The 19,985-nt window shown below is 62.3% G+C and overlaps 7 protein-coding genes across 7 annotated transcripts; 4 read left to right on the top strand and 3 right to left on the bottom strand.

The window, feature by feature from the left end:
* Positions 1–375: 375 nt before the first annotated feature.
* Positions 376–3,342, bottom strand: RHTO_00899 (ATP-dependent rna helicase dbp7; the record flags this gene model as incomplete). The annotated part of the gene is made up of 3 exons (XM_016414583.1): positions 376–762; positions 827–1,111; positions 1,168–3,342. 3 exons carry the CDS (start codon positions 3,340–3,342, stop codon positions 376–378), a joined length of 2,847 nt encoding a protein of 948 aa, XP_016273264.1.
* Positions 3,343–3,640: 298 nt separating this feature from the next.
* Positions 3,641–4,339, top strand: RHTO_00898 (dual specificity phosphatase ibp1; the record flags this gene model as incomplete). Its single annotated transcript, XM_016414582.1, has 3 exons — positions 3,641–3,746; positions 3,833–3,917; positions 4,006–4,339. 3 exons carry the CDS (start codon positions 3,641–3,643, stop codon positions 4,337–4,339), a joined length of 525 nt encoding a protein of 174 aa, XP_016273263.1.
* Positions 4,340–4,590: 251 nt separating this feature from the next.
* Positions 4,591–6,612, bottom strand: RHTO_00897 (hst3 protein; the record flags this gene model as incomplete). The annotated part of the gene is made up of 5 exons (XM_016414581.1): positions 4,591–5,189; positions 5,254–5,394; positions 5,456–5,776; positions 5,842–6,415; positions 6,472–6,612. 5 exons carry the CDS (start codon positions 6,610–6,612, stop codon positions 4,591–4,593), a joined length of 1,776 nt encoding a protein of 591 aa, XP_016273262.1.
* Positions 6,613–6,889: 277 nt separating this feature from the next.
* RHTO_00896 (sensor histidine kinase/response regulator) lies at positions 6,890–11,197 on the top strand (the record flags this gene model as incomplete). The annotated part of the gene is made up of 9 exons (XM_016414580.1): positions 6,890–7,725; positions 7,792–8,836; positions 8,897–9,067; positions 9,127–9,300; positions 9,356–9,732; positions 9,790–10,026; positions 10,082–10,107; positions 10,166–10,791; positions 10,847–11,197. The coding sequence occupies 9 exons, from the start codon at positions 6,890–6,892 to the stop codon at positions 11,195–11,197; spliced, it is 3,843 nt and encodes a 1,280-aa protein (XP_016273261.1).
* Positions 11,198–11,503: 306 nt separating this feature from the next.
* RHTO_00895 (histone-lysine N-methyltransferase) lies at positions 11,504–16,119 on the top strand (the record flags this gene model as incomplete). Its single annotated transcript, XM_016414579.1, has 13 exons — positions 11,504–11,938; positions 11,993–14,062; positions 14,127–14,446; positions 14,511–14,735; positions 14,799–14,844; positions 14,902–14,962; positions 15,018–15,113; positions 15,172–15,211; positions 15,273–15,328; positions 15,392–15,600; positions 15,659–15,778; positions 15,834–15,969; positions 16,040–16,119. The coding sequence occupies 13 exons, from the start codon at positions 11,504–11,506 to the stop codon at positions 16,117–16,119; spliced, it is 3,894 nt and encodes a 1,297-aa protein (XP_016273260.1).
* Positions 16,120–16,525: 406 nt separating this feature from the next.
* On the top strand, positions 16,526–17,553 carry RHTO_00894 (Yip1 domain family, member 5; the record flags this gene model as incomplete). Its single annotated transcript, XM_016414578.1, has 5 exons — positions 16,526–16,811; positions 16,871–17,016; positions 17,077–17,258; positions 17,323–17,451; positions 17,508–17,553. The coding sequence occupies 5 exons, from the start codon at positions 16,526–16,528 to the stop codon at positions 17,551–17,553; spliced, it is 789 nt and encodes a 262-aa protein (XP_016273259.1).
* A 98-nt stretch (positions 17,554–17,651) lies between these two features.
* RHTO_00893 (low temperature viability protein) lies at positions 17,652–19,833 on the bottom strand (the record flags this gene model as incomplete). The annotated part of the gene is made up of 5 exons (XM_016414577.1): positions 17,652–17,881; positions 17,941–18,156; positions 18,218–18,674; positions 18,732–19,628; positions 19,702–19,833. 5 exons carry the CDS (start codon positions 19,831–19,833, stop codon positions 17,652–17,654), a joined length of 1,932 nt encoding a protein of 643 aa, XP_016273258.1.
* Positions 19,834–19,985: the final 152 nt, after the last annotated feature.

Below are 19,985 nucleotides of genomic sequence, written 5' to 3'. Positions count from 1 at the left end.
GCGACTGCGACAGGCTTCAAGATACGCGTCATTTTGCCTGGTCAACACTCAGCAAGCGGTCTGGATGCGTGCTCACCGAGTAGGCGGATCCGGCGAGCAGAAGGAGATGAAGCGGGCGACTGTCGAGGGAAGCGATCGCGAGGCTAGTGGCGGTTCTACGAGCTCTCAATACAGGTGTAGCAGCAGTCTGAGCAAGCGCGCAAGCCTGCACGAGCGGTGTGCGAGGTGCGAGTGAGCGGGAGGAGGAAGAGCGAAGAGCGATTTGCGAGCGAGCGAGACGTCGACATGGCGGCAGTCTCTCTCCGAGCCCCTGATAGCACTAGTAGAATGCTCAGTTGTGCTAAACATGCAGGGCGAACTACAGGACCGGACGCCCTACTTCCGCCTGACCACGCTCTCGAGCACATCGTTCCCGGCGATATGGAACTCGGACGCCCCCAGCGCCTGCGGTCCACGCATGAGCTTCTTCATCCTCTGCTCCGCATCCATCGCCTTCCTCTTCCTCGGTCCAACCTCGAACCCGCCCTCGTCGTCCCTCGCCCTCGCCCTCGCACCGCCAACCGACACCCGCGCCTTCTTGTTCGACCCGCCCTTCTTGCTCGACGAGCCGGTGTGCGACCCGGGTGCTTCGCGCATACCGAACGATTTGGCGAGGTGGCCGAGGTGCAGGGCTTTGGTGTTGAAGATGTGCTTCTCGGAGGAGGGGTGGGTCGCGTAGGCTCGGATGTGCGCTTGGAAGGCTTTTCGAGCGAGCGAGGCGGTCTGCGAGCGGTAAGAGAGTCAGTAAGACGACCAATCGAGGAGACGGTGAAACGCCCGGACACACCTCTTCAGACGCGTTAACCCAGCGCTCAAAGCCCATCTGCACATCCGTGGCCCTCGTCTCGTACTCCCTCCCCTCCCCTCCATACCCCTCCCTCAACACCTGCTCGACGCCCACCTCGCGCATCCGGACCTTCTTGCCCTTCGCAGAAGCGGAAGACGAGTTGATCCCGTCTTCGAGGAAGGAGGTGTAGGCCGACTCGGAAGGGAGGATGAACGAGTAGGCTGTGCCTTGTGCGCCGGCGCGGGCTGTCCGACCCACTCGGTGGACGTACTCCGTCACGCCGCCCTGCAGACCCGAAGTCAGCTCAGCTAGATGCGAGAAAGGGAGGTTGTGGGACGCACCTCGGTCGGCGCATCAACCTGCACGACACACCCAACATTTTTGACGTCCAACCCACGCGCCGCGACACTCGTGCACAACAACACCCCTGCGTCCGTCTGCGATCCCTTGCGCTTGCCGTCCTCGACGGTGTACGGACTCGAGAAGGCCGAGAGGGACGAGAGACGAGTTTGGAGAGGGAGCGAGCCGTGCAGGCGGTAGATGGGCGTGCTGGGAAGGAGAGGGTGGAGCGAGACGAGACGAGCCGACTCCGCCTTCTCGTCCTCCTCTTCCTCTTCCTCCTCGTCGTCTGCATCGTCCGTCGACGAAGTACCCATCTTCATCTTTCCCAGAGCCTTCCACCAAAAGTCCACCGCGTCCGTACAACTCATGAACACCAGGACCTTCATCCCCCGCCCGCCGTTCGCCGAGGAAGCTTTGACGAGCAACTTGCGTAGGAGTGCGACGAGGGTGACGAACCGCAACTTGGGCGGGACCACAATGTAGTTGTGTTGGAGTTGCGAGGGCGGGGTGAAGCCGGAGGGAAGGGCGAGGGCCGCTGATTCGGCCTTGGCGTCCTCGTCTTGCTCTTCCTCGCGCTCGTCCTCGTCGTCCTCCGCGCGGTCCTCGTCCTCGACTGCCTCCGCACCCCTCTTCGCACCCTGCGTCAAGTCCCTCCGCTCCGGTTCCTTGACCCTCACGTCCTCCCTCGCTCCAACCACAACCATCCCCTTCCCGCCCTCGTCCGCAGCCCGGTCCGAGATAGCCATCCCAGCAAGCCGATCAACTCCCTCGCTCGCAGTCGCCGAACAAAGGATCGTCCTCCGTCTCAACGAGCCCGCCGCTCCATTCGTCGGGGCCGACGGGGAAGAGCGCCGCGCAAGTTCCTCCAAGATCCCCTTCATCTGTTCCTCGAAACCGAGGTCCATCAACCGATCGCATTCGTCCACAATCAACCACCTCAACCCAACCTTCCCTTCGCCCCCTGATCCTCCTCCGCGGGTCCCGAGAGCGACAGTATTAGGGTTGCCCGGCCTTCCTTTCGGCGCGCCATCTTTCAGCTTAGGCGCCTCACCCGCCAGCCGGAACGCCTCGGTCGTCTTCAAGTGGTCGAGCAGCCGACCTGGCGTAGCAACCACGATCGGACACCCTTTTCGCAGGCGCCGCTTCTCGTGCGTGCGGTTCGCGCCGCCTACGAGTAAGCCGGCGGTGAGAGCGCGAGGGGAGATCGTAAAGGGCTTGTTGGGGTTCGGGGAAGAGGAAGGGAGGGAGGAGAGGAGGGAGGAGAGGACCGTGTGGATTTGGGAGGCGAGTTCGCGTGTTGGAGCGAGGATGAGCGCAAGGGTCCCGATTGAGCGGTCAGGACCGGTCTTGGCGGAGGAGGGAGGAGGCGTGGAAAGCGAGGAGGGAGGGAGGGTGAGGAGGTCCTGAAGCATCGGGAGGAGGAACGTAAGGGTCTTTCCGGACCCCGTCTGCGCGCGGAGGATCGCATCATGCGCGAAATCCGCCCCCGACGCGCGCCCTTTACCCTTACCCGTCGATGCGAAGGCGGAGGAGGGAGGGACGAGTCGAGGGATCGCACCGGCTTGACAGGCTGTCGGACCGGTAATGCCCAGTTTCCCAGCGAGTCCGGTGACGAGTTCGCGCATCAATCCGAGTTTCGAGAGTTCCGGCGCTGGGTCGGGTCCCTCCTCTGCTTCGCCTCCGCTTTCCAAGGCGTCCGTTGCGGTCGAGGGTACGGACGTGAGAGGCGCGTTGGATGGTTTGGAAGGGAGGATAGGTGCGGAAGAGGAAGTGGAAGAGTCGGCGGCGGTAGGGAGTCCTTCGGCGGTGAAGAGCGACGAGATGTACTGCTTCTTGCCCGACGGTCCGACAGCCATGTCGAGTCGGCGCTTCCCTCCCTGTGATACATGTGCTCCTCCTCCTCCTCCTCCCGCCGTACGCTCCCTCTTTGCGCCCGCTGCATCGTCTGCGCCCTCGTCCTCTCTACTCCGCTTCACGCCCTGTCCCAGTCCCCCGCCCTCGCGCGTCCCAGTCCCGCGACTCGCCTTCCGCGCCTCAATCTGACTCCTCTTCCGCTCCTTTGCGCGGTCGGTCCATCGCCCGCCTTTGCGTCCGCCTGAGCTGGTTGAGCGAGTGGGAGCTGAGGATGGTGAGGCCGAGGGAGGGGAGAAGTTGAGGACGAGCTCGTCGGTCATTGTGGACCGTGTTAGCCTTGTTAGTGAGCTTGAACAGCTCGAGAGTAAGCGCGAGTGAGAGTGAGAGGATGAGGACGAGCGAGGGGAGCAAGCTCGCTCGATGCACCGCCTCGCATCCTCATCACCTTCACTCGCTCTCGCTCAACACACGCTTGTATTCAGTTGTAATCAGTGCCATTCATACAACAACACTCTGCAGCCCACACTGGCACCGCTCGCCTTGACCCGACTCCGATCCATCCTCTCCCCACTCCACCAGCTCCTCACCCGTCATCACTCGACCAACTCGCACTCAAGCATGCCACGGACGCACTCAGGGAACGAGCGAGTCAAGTACATCTCGCCAGACGAGGTGGCGGAACTCATACTCGCCGAGCCGAAGAGAGACGACTTCCTCATCATCGGTGCGCACCCAGTCCCTCCGCGCTCCCCTCTTTACTCGCTTAGAACGAGGAGGACAGAGCTGAAGAGCGGATTGTGGCGATCACAGACGTCCGCTCGACCGACTTTCCTGGCGGGAACTTGCCCGGCGCAGTGAACATCACGACTCGCGAGTTCCGCGACGAGCAGTCCCTGTGCGTTTCCTCTTCTCCTCCGTCTCTTTCGTCCCGACCAAGCTCCAGAAACTCTCACACTCACCTCCCACTAATGTCGTCTGTGCAGCACCCGCCTAATCCGCACACACATCCTCCCGCGCCCCTCCCTCCACCTCCTAATCCTCCACTGCATGCGCTCGCAAACCCGTGGTCCCTACGCCGCCCAACTCCTCTCCCGCTCCCCTTCCCTCCCTGCTCATATCGACGTCCGAGTAATGGAAGGTGGGTTTGCGGGGTGGTGGGCTCGGTTCAAGGGTGATGAGAGGCGGGAGAGGTTGTTTGAGGGGTTGGTGCAGCGCGAAGAGGGGAAGGGGGGGTGGGAGGAGGTGGTGCAGGCGAAGGAGGGAGAGAGCGGGGAGGCGGAGGATTCGAGGAAGTTGAGGGGCGAGTTGGGGCGGTGAGAGCGGCAGGGGGGGAGTGTAGATAGGGCTGGGTTGTGAGTGTTGTTGACGTGCAGTATATACTGTCTTGTGCGAGGTCGGTGTGCGTCAGCGCAGCGAGGCGGAAGGAACCTTTTGCGGGACCTTCGCAGTTCCTCACTCTCCTACCTCTCCTTCCCTCTTCGCGCTCGAACCCACGTTACGCAACAGCCTTTAATATCAACACGCTCTAGCACGAGCTTACACTAAGCGTTTCACATGTCTACAACCCTTCAGAGCTCAGGCGAGATAATCACCGCCTTCTTCCGCTCCACCTTCGCCCGTAAAGGCGTAGTAGGCGGCGTCGCGTACCTCTCCGCTGTGGTTCTTCTCCTCTTCGTGGGCGAAGTCGAGATGAGCGAGATCTCCGCCTCTGATTCTTCCTCCTCTGACTCGCTCGCATCGACGAGCTCCCTCGTCCGACTCTCCTTCGCGCTTTCCTCCCCAGCGACTTGAGAAACGCACTCCGTCTTCCTTGTCGACGCAGGAGGCGTAGCAAGTTGAAGGCCCGGAGCGGAGGAGGCGGAGGCAGCGCGGAGGGAAGTACGAGTCGTACGCTTCGAGCTGGAGGGCGTGCGGGGGAGCGAGCTGCTCGATGGCGTTCTTGACAAACTCTTCGTCGGCTGAGACGTCGAGCTGGAAGGAGAAGAGGTGCGAGGGCGTTTTGTCGGAGTCGGAGAGGGAGTTGGGAGTGAGGAAGTGCCGAGGGAGCGTTTGCGTGGCGTCTGAACGAGCGCGGTGGTGGAGGGAGGGATAGTAGGAAGAGCGGAGGGGAGAGTGGGGAGCGAGTTGAGTGCGAGAGGAGCAAGAGGTTGGCGTTTCTTGACCGATTCTGCGCATCACACGAACCCCGTCAGTCCCCCTCAGAGCGGTGGGAAAGGCGAGAGGGGACGTACCGGTCAAAACACCCTTCTTCACATTCGCAGCCGGACCAAATACTTCGCCCAGCGTCGTCTGTCGACCAGTCCAGTCGTGCGGCCGGAGACGCTTCCAACCTTCGATGAGCCGCGTGACGAACGAGTCTGTGTCGGCTATGACTACACGTACACACCTTCCGTCAGTGACGAGTCTTGGACGGGTTAGAGAGAAAGAGCGCACTCTCGTAATCAAACACGCCCTTCCACTCGCTCCGCCCACCAATCTCCTCCCGATTAACCAACACCCTCACACCCCCTCTACTCCCAACACTCTTCGAGAACTCCTTCACGAGTTTCTTGAACCCCGGAATGCGCAAAGACGTGCCCATTACGAGCATCACGTCTGGACCGGGGGAGGAAGAGAGGTCGGAGAGGGAGAGCGAGCCGATCGTGAGTGAGGAGGAGAGGGGCGGAGGCTCGGAGTAGAGCACGATTGAGGGCCGGAGGTAGGCGCGCGAAAGGGAGGTTAGGGTGCGTTGGCCTCGGGCGGAACGGAGGGCGGCTGGGTGAGGTGCGTGTGACCGTCAGTTTCGAAGTCAGGCGGAAGAAGGGCGGCGGTGAACGCACCTTTCCCTTCGCACTCGGGACAAGCGCCGACATGTCCCGCCTCAAAAGCCTTGACGTCCTCCTCTGTCCACCTCCTCACGAACGCGCAACTCGTGCACCGGACCGCATGAACGCTCCCATGCAGCTGGACATAGTCTCCCTCAATCTTGGGCTTCCCTTTACCCTTCCCTTCGGGCAGAGACGCGGAGGGCGTGATACCCTCGAGCGCGACGGGGACGAGCCCCGTCCCGACTCCTTCGAGCCCGTCGATGTTTTGCGTGTAGACGCGTTGGAGTTTGCCGCGCTTCTTGAGGAGGCGCATGAAGTCGTGCGTTGCGGTTGCGGGGCGAGTAGATGCCGTGCCGGACGGAGAGGAAGTGGACGCGGCGGAGGAGGAGGAGGAGCACCTCTGCTCGATGTCGTCGAGTGACCGCTTGAAGTGGGCGATGAAGCGAAGGTGTTCAGACGTCGTGTCAGGCGAAGAGTAGACGGAAGCGGAGAAGAGGTCGGGGCCTTTCAGCGTAGTCGGAGGGAGAGGTGACGGCGAGGAGGAGGACCCGGACGAGTAGAGGCCAGTTCCAGACGAGCGAAAGTCCTGCAGTGCGCGGTCGCGTCAGCTATGACCTTGTAGCGACGCTGGAGTGCACGCACGGGAATGCCAGCATTCGTACTGATCCCTGCGCCGACGAGCAAGACCGTCCTCTTCCCCTTGGCGACGGCGAGGGCGAGCGCGTCGAGGGCCTTCGTTGCGGCGGGTGACTCGTTCCCTGGCACCAATCGGACAGTCTGCATCCTGTGCGGACCTGTTGAGCGAGTGAAGCGACGTGTGGGAGTGAGGAGAGGACGCGAGCGAGGCGGAGGACGAAGGCGTCGCGACCTGAGACGCGCGACAAACAAATGAGCGGGCGGGGACGGCGGTGCTGGCGGCTTTACTGGCGGTTCACGATCCAGTGGTGTCTCCCTCTCGTCGACAGCAGACAGTGTCAGTGTGATGCGCTCGTCCTCCCGTCCTGGTCACTTTCCGCTTCTTTCGATTCAGACTGGGTAAATTCACTGCACGTGATGCGTGATGTCTCAGCTTCATCGCTTCGTCACCGAACCCTCGTCCGCCCTTGCCTCCTCGTCCTCCTCCCCCACCGCATCGCACGACTCGCTGCGCCCGCACACCGACGCTCCCTGCATCATACACGACATGCAGGTCTCGGTCGCGCTTGGTGCACAGGCCGACGAGCGGTACTCGGCTCCCGCGTCGAGGAGGGCGTCTCGAGACGAGTCTGACGGCGCGAGGACGGCACCGGCAGGACCTACGACGCCCGCGAACGGCGCCGCGCATGCCTCGGACGGTGTGCAACCTCCGCACGATGCAGGAAACGCCGTTGGGACTGTACAGAACGGCTCACAGACGCAGCGAACAGAGGCGAAAGGATCGGCGGCGGTCGTCGATGGGGTCGCCAAGGATTTCACAGCTGGCGAAGCGGAGGAAGAATCGTTCGCAGAGTGGCTGTCGAGGTATCGCGTTGGACGAGCCGGACCAAGCGACGAGACGCCCGCTCCTCCGCCCGCCATTCGCGCCATACTCGAGGGACGGGGTAGCCTAGACGGCGGCGGAGTAGCCTCGACATCCTCGCGTCGACCGTCACTTGTCCAGCAACCGTCTGCCACATCCACCGCCTCAATCACATCCACCTCGTCCCTCCCCTCCCTCAACTCCGTCACCGCCGAAACCCTGCTCGAGTTCTACCGCCAGAAGGGACACTTCCCTGCTCCGCCTGGCCCGTACGAGGAGGAGCGTTTGCGACTTGCGCACAAGTACGGCCTCGACCAACCGTCGCGGCGGAAAGCAATCGACCGGATCTGCGGCCTGGCAAAGGCGTACTTCAAGACCTCGTCCGTCGTGATCAGCTTGTGCGTATCAAGCTGTGACACTTTGACGTTGTTGTTCTACTCGTGCTGACGACCGAGGATTCGCAGGACCTTCGACGACTACCAGGTTCTCGGCGCCGAGCGAGGCTTCGGACCCGAAGAACCCGCTTTCGACTCTCCTCCTCGTCCTCTCGAGCTCCCGCCAGCTTTCTGCACCCACGCTATGCTCGCCTCGTACCGCGACCCGCATGCAGTCTTCATCGTCCCTGACGCCGACCAAGACTGGCGCTTCAAAGGCAACCCTTACAATGTCAAGAATGGCGGAGGTCTCTCGTTCTACGCTGCGGCGAACGTACACCTCCCCGTCTCGTCTTCGAAGCGAGACCAGGGTCTACCGCCGACTCTCGCGTCCGGCGCGCTCTGCCTCATCGACCCAACACCTCGGGCAGCCGAGACGTTCTCGACCGAAGAACGCCAGGTCTTGACCGACTTTGCAGAGATGATCAGTCGCGAGTTTCAGCTTGGGTTTGAGCAGCGGAGGAGGGAGGTCGAGGCGGAACAGACGGCTTTCGTCGGGCGGTTCTTGCGCGAGGCACTCGTCTTGCCTTGCCAGCCGGACTCGTCGCTCCCGTCGTCGCATGATGCCGCCTCGAAGGGCAATAGGGTATCTCGGCGCAGTCGACCTCGCCCCAGCAGTTCATCCGAAACAGCATCTCCTTCAACTACTCCCGCCGACTCCACCAGCGACTCTCCCGCCGAATCGCTTTTCGCCGTCGCAGCGCGCCAACTCCGTACGCTCACGCATGCCGAATCCTCCGCCATCCTCGACCTTCGCTCCTTCCGGCCTTCTTCAGCTAGTCCTCGCCCTCTTCACCACCCGAAAGAGCGGAGTGGCCAGCAACACTTCGTCTCAGTCCCTGCCAGTCCGGCCTCTAGCCCGCCTCTCCCTGTCGACGGCCAGCCAACCTCACTCCCGCTTCAACCGCCTCCGCAGATGGGCGGACAGACCGAGGGATCGAAGAGCCAGACTAGAGGCAGTGTTGCGCTGATGGGCTATAACGGCGACGTTAACTGGACCGAGGCGCTCGGCTCGCGCGAGATGGAGGAGAAGTTGTTGCAGGCGGTGGAGGAGACATTGGAGGCTTACTACGAGGTGCGTTTCCAAGCCTCTGGCTTACTTCCGCTCCCTCGTCTGACACTTCGGGACTTTCAGGAAGCGACTGATTCGCCCGAAGCGTCCGGCATCGATGCCGAAGCGTTTATTCGACTGGGCGTTATCCCTGGGGCGTCCGCGGGCGCGTCGTTCGTCGTTCCCGTCTTCGACTCGGACGGCAGCCCAGTCATCCTCCTGATTGTAACGAGCGGCGAGAAGTGGTTCTCCTTTGTGCGTGTCTCCGCTTTCCTCCTCATGCCGGATGCGCCTTACCTCGTGCACATGCGCAGGAACCGACCGATCGCCAGTTCGCCGCATCAGTGGGCGCCATTGTCGTCGGCTCACTCTTGCGGCAGCGAGCGCTCGAAGCGGACAAAGCCAAGCTGCACTTCGTCTCGCAAGTCAGCCACGAGTTGCGAACCCCGCTGCACGGCTGCAACTCGCAGCTCGAGCTCATGCGCGAGGTGCGTTGCATCCCTTTCGTTTGAACGCTTCTCATCTGATGGCCCTCACGAGCAGTTCGCGTCACCGCTCGAGCTCCGCAAACTCGCCCCTCTCCTCGACGCTGCCGACGTCTGCCTCGAATCGCTCTCAGACGTCCTCAACGACGTCCTCGACTTCTCCAAGCTGGATCACGCAGCAGCCGTCGCCTCTCCGCGCGACATTGCAGAGATGCACCGGCCAGCACTCGTACAGACGGACTTGGCGGCCTTGGTCGAGGGCGTGGCCAAGAGTACGTGGGTCAGGAAGCAGCGGGTCGATCTCGTGAGCGAGGATCTGGCAAAGGGTGAGCCGGATGGGAAGTCGGCTGAGAAGGGTCAGGTGGACTTGCTGCTCGAAGTGAAGGAGCGGAGCAGTGGCTGGCGGGCCCTGGTCGACGTGGGCGGCCTCAAGCGGTGAGTCCAGCACGCCTCTGCGGCGCATCGTCTCGCTGACCCGACTTCTCCGAGCAGCGTGCTCTTCAACATTGTCGGGAACGCTCTCAAGTTCACCCGGAAGGGTGAAGTCAGGATCGTCCTGCAAGACCTCGGCACCGTTCCCTCTCCTTCCTCGACCGCTTCGGACGACGGTGATCGGACGGAACATCGCCTCGTTCTGCTTGAAGTGCGCGACACCGGTATCGGCATGTCGGACGACTTCGTGCGAAACGCCTCGTACCTTCTGCCCTTCCGACAGGCCGACCCTTTCGTGTGCGTCTGCGTCTCCAGTCCAGTGCTCTCGCCGTGCTGACGATTCTCCTGACAGCACCGGCGCTGGACTCGGATTATCCAGTACGTCGCTCCATGTTCGGAGGTTGGCTCGCACAGCTGACCCTCGTCCGCCTCGCAGTCGTCGACACAATCTTGAAGCGGATGGGCGGGAAGCTCGACGTCTCTTCGCAGCTCGGCGTCGGCACCTTGATGCGCATTACCATTCCGCTCGATTTCGTCCCTACCCCGAACTCGCCTCCTACCGACTCATCCCTTCCTCGACTACGCACCCGCAATATCTCTGCCGAGCTTCGCCACGTCCTCCAACATGGTCCCTCGAGTCTCCTTGCGTCCCGCTCGACGACCCGGTCACGCGCCGCTTCCCTTTCGCTGCCGCTCGACGGGACTGCGCTGTCGCTGTCGCCACTTCCAGCAACGCCCGCGCTCGCCACGGTCGACTTTGACGCGGCAGTTGCCGCTACAGCCGCCACTTTCCCCTACCCTCTGCCTACCGATTCTGCTCCGCCACCGCCTCTCGGCGCGAAAGAGGGTCCCGAAGACCTCGTCGGCGATGCCGCCAAGCTGAGTCTGTCGAGCGCGACAGCCGGTCTGTCGTTTGAGTCTACCCCTGTGCCGGGCTTGCAGCCTGTAGGCGAGATGCAGCCCAGCACAGCCAAGCAGGGTAGAGGGCGGCAGGTCAAGGTTCTCGTCGCAGAGGACAACCCGATCGGCCGCAACATCCTCGTCAAGTTGCTGAACGGGAAGGTGCATTCGCGCTGTTCCTCTTGCAACAAGCATCTCGCTGATACCACATACCCAGAATATCCCTTTCGCCGCTGCCCAGGATGGTCAGGAAGCCGTCGAATTGTTCGCCGCCGGCGACGGCTCCTTCACGCTCTTCCTCGCCGACGTCCAGATGCCTCGACTTGACGGTATCGCGGCCTCGCACGAGATCCGACGGCTCGAAGCGGAACGACACTGGCGCCGCTGCAAAATCATCGCTTTGACAGGCCTCTCGAGCGACCTCGATGTGCAGAGGGCGCTCTGCGAAGACGGCCCGATTGACCAGTGGCTCGTGAAGGGCGGCAAGTCGCTGCGGGTCATCCTCGACGAGATCGCCAACCTCCAGAACGAGCTGGACGAGGAGGGAGACTCCGCCGTTCTTATGTAGAAAGTCGCAAGGCGCTCGAGCGTATCCTCTTGTTGCTATATCACTCGCAAGCATTGCATTTCACCCACCTTTGGCTGTCTTCTCTTCGTCCCGGCCAGGTTGCGGGAAGTCAGCCCGATACAACTTCGCTTGCTCTCGTCTGCTGGCTCGCTTGCTGCTGAGATAGATCTGTGCGCTTGATCTCTCGCCGGATCAGTCCGTCCCGCCAATCCGCATCTCGCCAATCTCGCTCGAACTTCTTCATCGCTCGAACCCTGCCTCGACAAGCTGAACGGACGGCCAGTCGGCAAGGGGAGCTCGGCGGGGATGGCAGACTCGTCTGACAGCTCGGACGAAGAGTTCGAGTTCCGTGACCCGGTCACAGGCGAAGTCGTTCTGCCACGGAGCACCCTCCCCACCTCTTCGTCGAACGGATCCAAATCAGCGGCTCCTCCGTCCTCGTCGACTGCGCGAAAACCTACTACAGTCGGAGCTTGGGCAACGCCGTCGAACAGCCAACCTCGAGCGGGACCGAGCGGGAGTCAACGAGGGAGGGACGTCGGAGGGAGCGGCAGCGTTCAAGCGCAAGGTCAGCGGCGCAGACAGTCTACGGGCGGTGCGAATGAGCAGCCCCAGACAGGTGGTGCGGTTGCGACTGCCAACGTCTCCAACGGCTTTAAGAAGCGGGCGACGCATGTTATCTCCCTGAGCGATACTTCGGACGAGTCGGCAGGCGAGGCGACAGCAGCAGGGCGAGACCGGGTACGCTCTCAACCTATCCTTCCCAACAAAGATTGTGCTGACGCTCCCCGACAGGTCGCGAACGGACGTCGACAGCAGGCAGCTACGCCCTTGGCGAACGGCAACGTTGCGACGGCACATTGCTCGTCTTCCCGTCTTGAGCGGGCGGATCGTCAACAGGCTGCTTCGAGCGAGGACGAACTCGCGATCCGTCCTGCATCGGCTCGCCGGCCTTCGCACCTTCTGAAGCGTCCTCGTCAATCGGCCCCTGCCGCTCCCGCGATCCATACAAACGGCGCCGACGCAGCCGCTACCGCAGCGAAGCGTGCTTCGCGACCTCCGGACGGTGCAGGCCGAGCGACAACGTCTGACATTGGCCCGAACCCCGGCTCGACATCGGCACACTCGTCAAACCCGACACGAAGATGGTCCGACGCTTCGAAGCAGACTGCGTCAGCGGGCGCAGTGTCGAGACAAGCGACCGACGCGACGCCTCGCGCTGGACCTTCGACTTCGAGGGCTGATGCGCCAGCTCAACCGGGACCGTCGAGGCAGAATCCTCCCGCATCCGACCGGCGGAAATTCATGTCGACGTCCAGCGCGGCGTTTCCGGCAGTACCACCTAGTTCGTCAGCTTCGCCGAATTATCGAATGCCTGCAGCATTGCGAAAAGCGCTTGGCCAGTCGTCGCCGAACGGAGCGGCTCTTAACGGACGCTCGCCCCCTTTGACAACCAACAACCTCGCTTCGAGTGTCTCGCCCACAAGCGCAGCTGCGCCTTCGACGAGCCGGATTGTCAAGCCGAAACCGATCCTTCCAGCTCCGCGTTCAGCCTTCAACCGCCCTCCCGAGGATCACTCCGCACCTCGGCAAGCACCTCGACAGCAACCCGCCGCTTCCTCCTCGTCTGCGGCTCCAGCACTTTCTGGCGCCGCTCGGAACGATGCGCGCCAGGCGAATGACGATCAGCTTCCTCTCAACGGTCGGCCCGATCTTGAAAACCGGCAGTCTGCAACGGCGTCTCAAGCTGGCGTTGCAGGAGCGCCTGCACGAGCGAAAGACACGGGCGACGACTCCGACATCGAGATCCTCTCGGAAGTGCCTGCTATCGCCGCCGTCGGGAACGCCGCACCCGCTTCGCAAGGTTTGGCCGGGAGCGTCTCTTCAAGATCGCCTATACCGCAACGAGCCGCTGAGCCCGATAGCTCACGGTCGCCTACCCCTGTTCCGCGTCACGAGCGGAATCTCGGCTTCGCCGGCAGTTCGAGCCCAGGAACAGGACAAGTGGGCGACCAGCTCGAGGTCCAGGCTGGCCTCCTCGCTGACGAGGAAGACAACGAGGACGAGCAGGATAAGCGCGACGGGGTGCCTCTGCGGCGTCAGTACAGTCGCGTCGTTCCCGATTCGGACGAGGAAGCCGCCGGACCCTCCGCGCCAGTGCTCGGCCAGCTGCCCGCCGCACCCCGCTTGAACGTCTCGCTCGTCGGGAACGCAAATAGTGGGTCCTCTATCAAGGCGCCTCGTCGGTCGCATCAAGTCGCCCGCGCCATGTCAGGCGGCTTCACCGCTCGCAAGTCCACAACCCTTAGCCGGCCGCAGTCGACCATCCCAGCCCCAGTGCAGGCCGACGAGGATCACTTGCAAGGCTTGCCTGCCTCAGCGACGGACAAGCCCGCGCAAGTTGACGAACCCACCGACGGTTCATCACCGGCGCAGCCAGCACCTCCAGCACAGTTGGTTGTCAAGGAGCAAGCTCGGCCCGTTCAGTCAGCGCCTCGACCAGGAGTTGCGAAAAAGTCGGCTGTCCTGACGCGACCACAGCCAGCGACTCCTGCACCACTGAAACCGGCGCCTGCCCCGTCCTCGTCGAAAAGGGTCGCCGAAGGGCCACCGTCTGATGCGTCCGATGCAGCGAACCGGTCGAAGCGACCTCGACGGGCTGCGGCCGCAGCAGCAGATGCCGCGAACGGGAAAAGCGCTCAGAAGGCTCGCAAGACGCCTCGCCAACGGGCGGAAACTACGGCGGCATCTTCCGTCGCGCAAGTCCTGGGGCCTATCGCCATTGCCGGAGACGACGCCGGTAAACAGACCAACGAGATGCTGCAAGCTACCAGTCGAGCGGATATGCAAATGCGAGCCGAGGAGGTGCGTTCCCGTGTGATCGTCTCGAGCCGAGCGTCCGTCATTCATCGCTTCTTTCGCTATCCAGTTCGTTCGTCGACAACAATTTGAGCAACCGTGGAACCGCGTCATCGCAGGACCGTCTTACGACCGTCTCGACGAGTTCAGCACCGACATTCAGGACGCCGTCAACCGCCGGGAGAGACGCTTCGCCGAACTGCATCCTGACGAGCTTCCAGTCCGCGTCCAGTACAAGGAGATGTTTGAGCAGATGATCCTCGAGGCCAACAGCAAGGAATATCCGCCGACGGCGCCGGGCGCTCGTCCGAAGATCCGCGTTTGCGGGCCTGCCGACGCGCCGCCCGAAGCATGGTCCAGCCCGCCTTTCGAGTTCGTCTACACGAACCGGTGCGTATTGTAACACGTCCTTTGGCGCCCGCTGTCTGGCTCACCCTTTCCTCCTCACCCTTAGAATCGTCTACGATGCCGATATCGTCCCCGTCCAAGCGCCCGGTTGCGGCTGCACCGGTAGCTGCGGAGAGTCGGAGAATCGCAAGTCTTGCAGCTGCCTGCACCGGCAGATCGCGGCGTCGAAAACGAGGGTCGGCGGGAGTAAACGTTCGGACCGGCAAGACTTCGCGTACGACCGCGATTCGTGCCTCTTCGACGATGTCTTGAGCTTGCAAGATCCCATTATGTGCGCTCACAGACCTCGTCCGCTTTCTTCGGGGTTCCTCGCTAACGCGCGCACGTCTCACAGCGAGTGCAACTCGCAATGCGGCTGCGGACCTGAGTGCATCAACCGAGTCCGTCAGCTTCCTCGCTGTGACCCGTAATGTAGGCTGACCTAAATCGGTACGCAGGTTGTCGGTCAACGCAAGGGTATAAGCGTCGACATCTTCTGGACGGGGATCGCTGGTTGGGGTGCGTCGAACGCTCTTGCCGACTCGGCAACTAGCTTATGATCTGTTGCACGCAGGCGTTCGTCTCTCGAAGGACTACGAGGGCGATCTCGTCAACGGGAGCCACCTCAGCTCAAGGGTCAAGCGGGGTGCGCCTCTCGCTGTCTACGCCGGTCCGCCACTTCTTCCCTCCCTTCGACCTGATATACCGCTTACCGATTGTACGCATAGGCGAGCTGATGCGGTCGCCCGAAGCATACGCTCGAGACGAGTCGGTCATTTCTCCCTTGTCGCCGACGACCCCCCGTTGACGAAAGCCGCGCTTGTTACAGTCTCGTGTATTCCTACATCGAGCGGAACTATATCTATGACCTCGACCATTGGACCAGTGCGTCCCGCTGTCCACAGCGGTCCCCGCTTGTCCTCGTTGGCTGATTCCCTCGATACGCAGTCGGCGAGGAGATCAAGGCTCACGCGCCTGCTGCCATCACCAAGAAGCTCGCTATCGCCGCACCCGAAGCTTCACACAAGATCACCTCTCCGGGCAAGACCAAGGTCAAGGGGAAGAGCGCTGACGACCTGCCTGTGAGCGCCAACTTGCCCTTCGACATCGAGGGGTTCTCGTCCTTCTACTCGATAGACGCGTATAACTACGGCAACGTGCGTATTCTGCGCTGAAGTCGTGATGGACAGTCGGCTAATCGTCGGGCCTGCCCAGTGGACCCGCTTCGCCAACCACGTCTGCGAGGGTTTCAACGTCGTGCCGCGTCCGGTCTACGTCGATGAGGGTGATGTCACGCGGCCACTCTGGGTCTACTTCGCGAGCAAGCACATCCTCGTGCGTCAGTTGTCTCCGCTCCTTGCTCGCCCACGCTGACCTTTGCTCCCAATAGCCCGGCGAGGAGATCAACATATCGTACTTCGGCGAGAGCGAGCCCAATCCGCAAGAGTACGGCATGACGGACGCCGAGTGGGTCATCGCGGCCAACAAGCAACGCGCAGAGGCGCCCGCAGCTCATCGCTGCTACTGTACGTTCGCTCGCTCGCCTCTCCTCGTTTAGTCGCGTTGACACCTGTCCTCCCTCGCGCTCGTCCGCAGGCGGTAAGCGTCTTTGCCGCGGTCGCATGTTCCACGTCTCCGGCGAGATGTTCTGGGAGAAGCGCGAGGCAGAGAAGTGAACGGAACGGCTTCCGCCGTCCGCCCTCTCTCGCTCCTTTCCTCGCCGACTCCTCCCATCCCTTCCTTCTCTCTCTCTCTTGCATACTCCTCCAGCATCTTGGCATCTCTCCCTCCGTACACTCGCTTTGTTGTCCACTTATGCATTTGGTCTCCTTTTCTCGGCTCTCCTGCGTCGCCGCACACTGTTCCAACCGCAGTGCTCTGCTCAATCAACTGTCTTGCAAATCGCTGTACAACAGAGAACGGCGCAGAGCTCGAGTACTGTACCGACGAAGACCTTCAACAATCTCTCTCGCTCCGTCATCTCGCTCGCTTCGACTTCCGGGCATCAGACGGCCCCAGGCACCATCTGCTGCACACTACTAGCTACCAACACGCCTTACGAGCTGTCTCCTGCCGCCCACGATGAGCTACTACTCGTCCCAGTACGGCCAACCTCAACCCTCCTCCAGCTCATCACTCGACCCGAACCTCGCATTTTACTCGGGCGGGCAGCCATCCTTCTACTCGAACCGACCGTCGCTCGACCCGGACACACGACCAGACGTCTCAGGCGCGATTGGCGGAGGGGTTGGAGGAGCGGGCGGTGCGGCGGGTGGTGCTGCGTTCGGCGGGCAGATTGTCGTGCAGAACTGGTGGAATGCGTTCACGCCTTGGACGGGGATGGAGGGAGAGCCGCCGCTGCTTGAAGGTGGGCTCGTGTCCGTTCCCACTGATCGCGTCCTGCTCACTGATCCGTTGCTCCTCCAGAACTCGGGATCAATTTCGACCACATCCTCCAGAAATCCCTGACTGTGCTCAACCCTTTGCGATCAGTCGACCCTCACATCATGGACGACGCCGACCTCGCAGGACCGCTCGTCTTCTGCTTCGTCTTTGCCTCCTTCCTCCTCCTTGTGAGTTCTCCTCTCCCCTTGTGCGCGTACCGTGACGCTGATCCTGCTGCATTCGCGCAGTCCGGCAAGCCGCAGTTCTCGTACATCTACGGCGTCGCCCTGATCGGGTCCGTCTCGATGTACGCCCTTCTCAATCTCATGTCGGAGAGCGGCATCGACGCATACCGCACCGCATCGGTCCTCGGCTACTGCATCCTCCCGCTCGTCCTTCTCAGCATGCTTTCGGTCGTCCTGAGCCTTGAGTACGTTGTGCGCATCCCACCCACATTCGAAGACCAGGAAGCTCACCGCTTTCCTCGTTTGCAGCGGCATGCTCGGCTACATCATCTCCTCTCTGATCGTCATCTGGTGCTCCTACTCGGCATCCTCCATCTTCGCATCTGTCCTGCATCTCTCGCATCAGCGGTTCCTCGTGGCATACCCGGTCGGCCTCCTGTGCGTCTCGCTGTACCCTCTAAAGGAACGGATTGCTGACGATCGCAAATCCGCAGGTACACCGCGTTCAGTCTGTTTGTGTTCGAGGTCAAGAAGCAGTAAGCAGTCGTGCATTGCCAGTCCTCTCCCAGCCAGTGAGTCGAAGCAAGTATTGGGACGACCTCGCAAAGATCCGAGTTCCAGAACAACTCGACACTGATCTAAGCAAGCCTGCGCACACCAACTTGTCCGGACCGGATGTCCGCCGCACCTCCCTCCGCGACCCTCCGCCCCTGAATCCGCTTCTGCCGCTTCGTCTCGCTCTCGAACGCCTCCTTCGTACCCTTCTTCTCCTGCCGCCGTGCTGCTCGCTCCGCCTTCACTGCTGCCTTGCGAGCCTTCTTGTCGTCGGCGGTCTCGGCTCGTGGTCGCTTGACAGTCTCGCGGATGACTGCGAGTGTTCATCGGATCAGCGACTGCGGTAAGAACGAGCGAGCACGCGGAACGCACCATACTCCTCCTCCTCTTCCTCGTCCTCTTCCGGCTCGTCCTCCTCCATGATCGTGTCTCCGTCCTTCTTCGCGCTTGGTCGACCGTCAAAGACAGTCTCGCCGTTGACCGTAGGGAATCCAGTCTTCGGGTCAATCTTGATCTGTGCAGGCTGGGGACCCCGTGAGTCGCGAAGGCGGAGCATGCGAGGGTGGTTCGAGAGGTTCGAGTAGGTGCCTGCGAAGAAAGAGATGGTCAACGTTGCTTCCTCCGCCGCAAGACAGATTCCCGAACGCACTGAGCACCGTCTCGCAGTCCCATCGCTCCTTCTGCTGGTCTTCAATGATGGTGACCATCGGCAGCCGGTCCTTCTTCTTCCTGCTCGACTCCTCCAGCTGCTGCCGCTCAACAATCGCCAAAATCCGCTCTTTCTCTCGTCGCCGCGCCGTCACCTCGGGATCCTCTCCCTCTTCCTCCTCACCCAAATCCAGCTTCGCCAACTCCGCCCGCAATCGGTCCAACCGCGAGGTGTTCGCAGCGATCGAGTCGTCTCCTGCGCCGCCGCCCGCGAGAGGCTCAAGCGCCGGTCGGTACTTGCCGCCGATGACTTCGTACTTCGCCAGGAAGTCGTCCATGATGCGCTCGAGGTCGTCGCGGGCGGCACCTTGAGGGAGGATGGAGGGGTCGGGTCCTTCGTCGTCGTCTGAGCCTTCGCCCCACGAGTCGTCCGACTCCTCATCGTACAGCTTCTCGATCTGCAAAACAGAATGGGTCAGTCCGAGGGAGAAACACGGCAGTCAGAGAAGACGGACCTGGTCGAAGCGGTCGTCGAGCGTTCGCAGCTGCTCGTTGCGGAACATGGCCGAGCTGGACATGGAGAACGCCGAGCCCGCGGCGCTCATTCCGCTCTTGCGAGATGGTCGCTTCGCCGTGGCGAGCGTCGCGCGCAAGTCGGCGATGGTGTCGCCGCCCTCCGAACCGTAGTCCTCGTCGTCCTCGTCGTCCGACGCGGCGGCGCCCGCTCCGCCCGCCGCCTTGAACCGCTTGAGCGCCGCCCACTGGTCGTCTGCGCCTCCCGCTCCCTCCTCCCCATCCAGCGCGAGCTTCTCGACGCCCTCGGCGACCCCTTCCGCCTCGTCATCCTCCCAAACCTGCTCGCTCTTGTCCTGCACCTCTCCACCCTCGAGCACGCCGTTCCAGAACTCGTCCTCGTCGTCCGTCCCCGCCCCGTCGTCGGCAGCATACGCCTCATCGTCGAGCGCCTCGAGAACCTCACGAATGCTCGGGTCGAGGTCGGGCATCAGCCCGCGCTCGGGGGCCTTGGACGCCATGATCTTGTCGTACGAGACCTCGTCGAGCGGGTGGGACGGCAAGACGTCCTCGGGCATCTCGAAGGGTGCAGGCGCGCCGCTCTGCTGGGCGTCCTGCCTCCGAAGCGCCTCCTCCGACAGCTCGAATCCGCCCAGCTCTTTCGCCTTCCCCTTGCCCTTGTGCTTCGAGTCCTGTTGAGAGGGCGCCTCGATCAGGTAGCTCTCGCCACCGCCGCCAACGCTTCGCAAGTGCTGGAGGTAGTCGTATTCGTCGGCGTCGTCGTAGAAGATACCGTAAGCTGCGGCATCCCCAGCCGCAAGCTTGGCATCCTCCTCGTCGTCCTCGACACCGGCAAACTCGGAAGCGGCGTACGAAGTGGCTCCATCGCCGCGGTGCTTCTGCGGGAGGCGGTGCCAATGGGTCAGCAACCTTTCCCTGGACCTGCTCGCCCCGTTGAGAGCACGAACACACCTTTTGGGACCTGTCTACGAGCTTGAGCACGCGGTCGGATGCCGAGGGGTCGTTAATGAGCGGGTCGCGCTGGGAGCGGTGAACGAGCTGAAAGGTCTTTGTGCCCGGCCTGCGCCAGAGAGAGGGTGCCATGGTGCGATCTGGCAGAGTGTGTTAGCGTGCAAGCCTAGTCTCGAGTGCTCTAGCGAGAGGGCAAAGAGAGCAAGCTGAGTTGTGGCTGATCAAGATGAAGTCGAGCTCAGGGAACGAAGGTTGAACAGCGACAAGCTCGACTGGTTGCGCTG

Source organism: Rhodotorula toruloides (genome assembly GCF_000320785.1).
Source record: "Rhodotorula toruloides NP11 unplaced genomic scaffold Scaffold11, whole genome shotgun sequence".
Lineage (NCBI taxonomy): Eukaryota > Fungi > Basidiomycota > Microbotryomycetes > Sporidiobolales > Sporidiobolaceae > Rhodotorula > Rhodotorula toruloides.
Note: the sequence above shows the minus strand (reverse complement) of the source record. Positions and strands in the feature narration are given on the sequence as shown.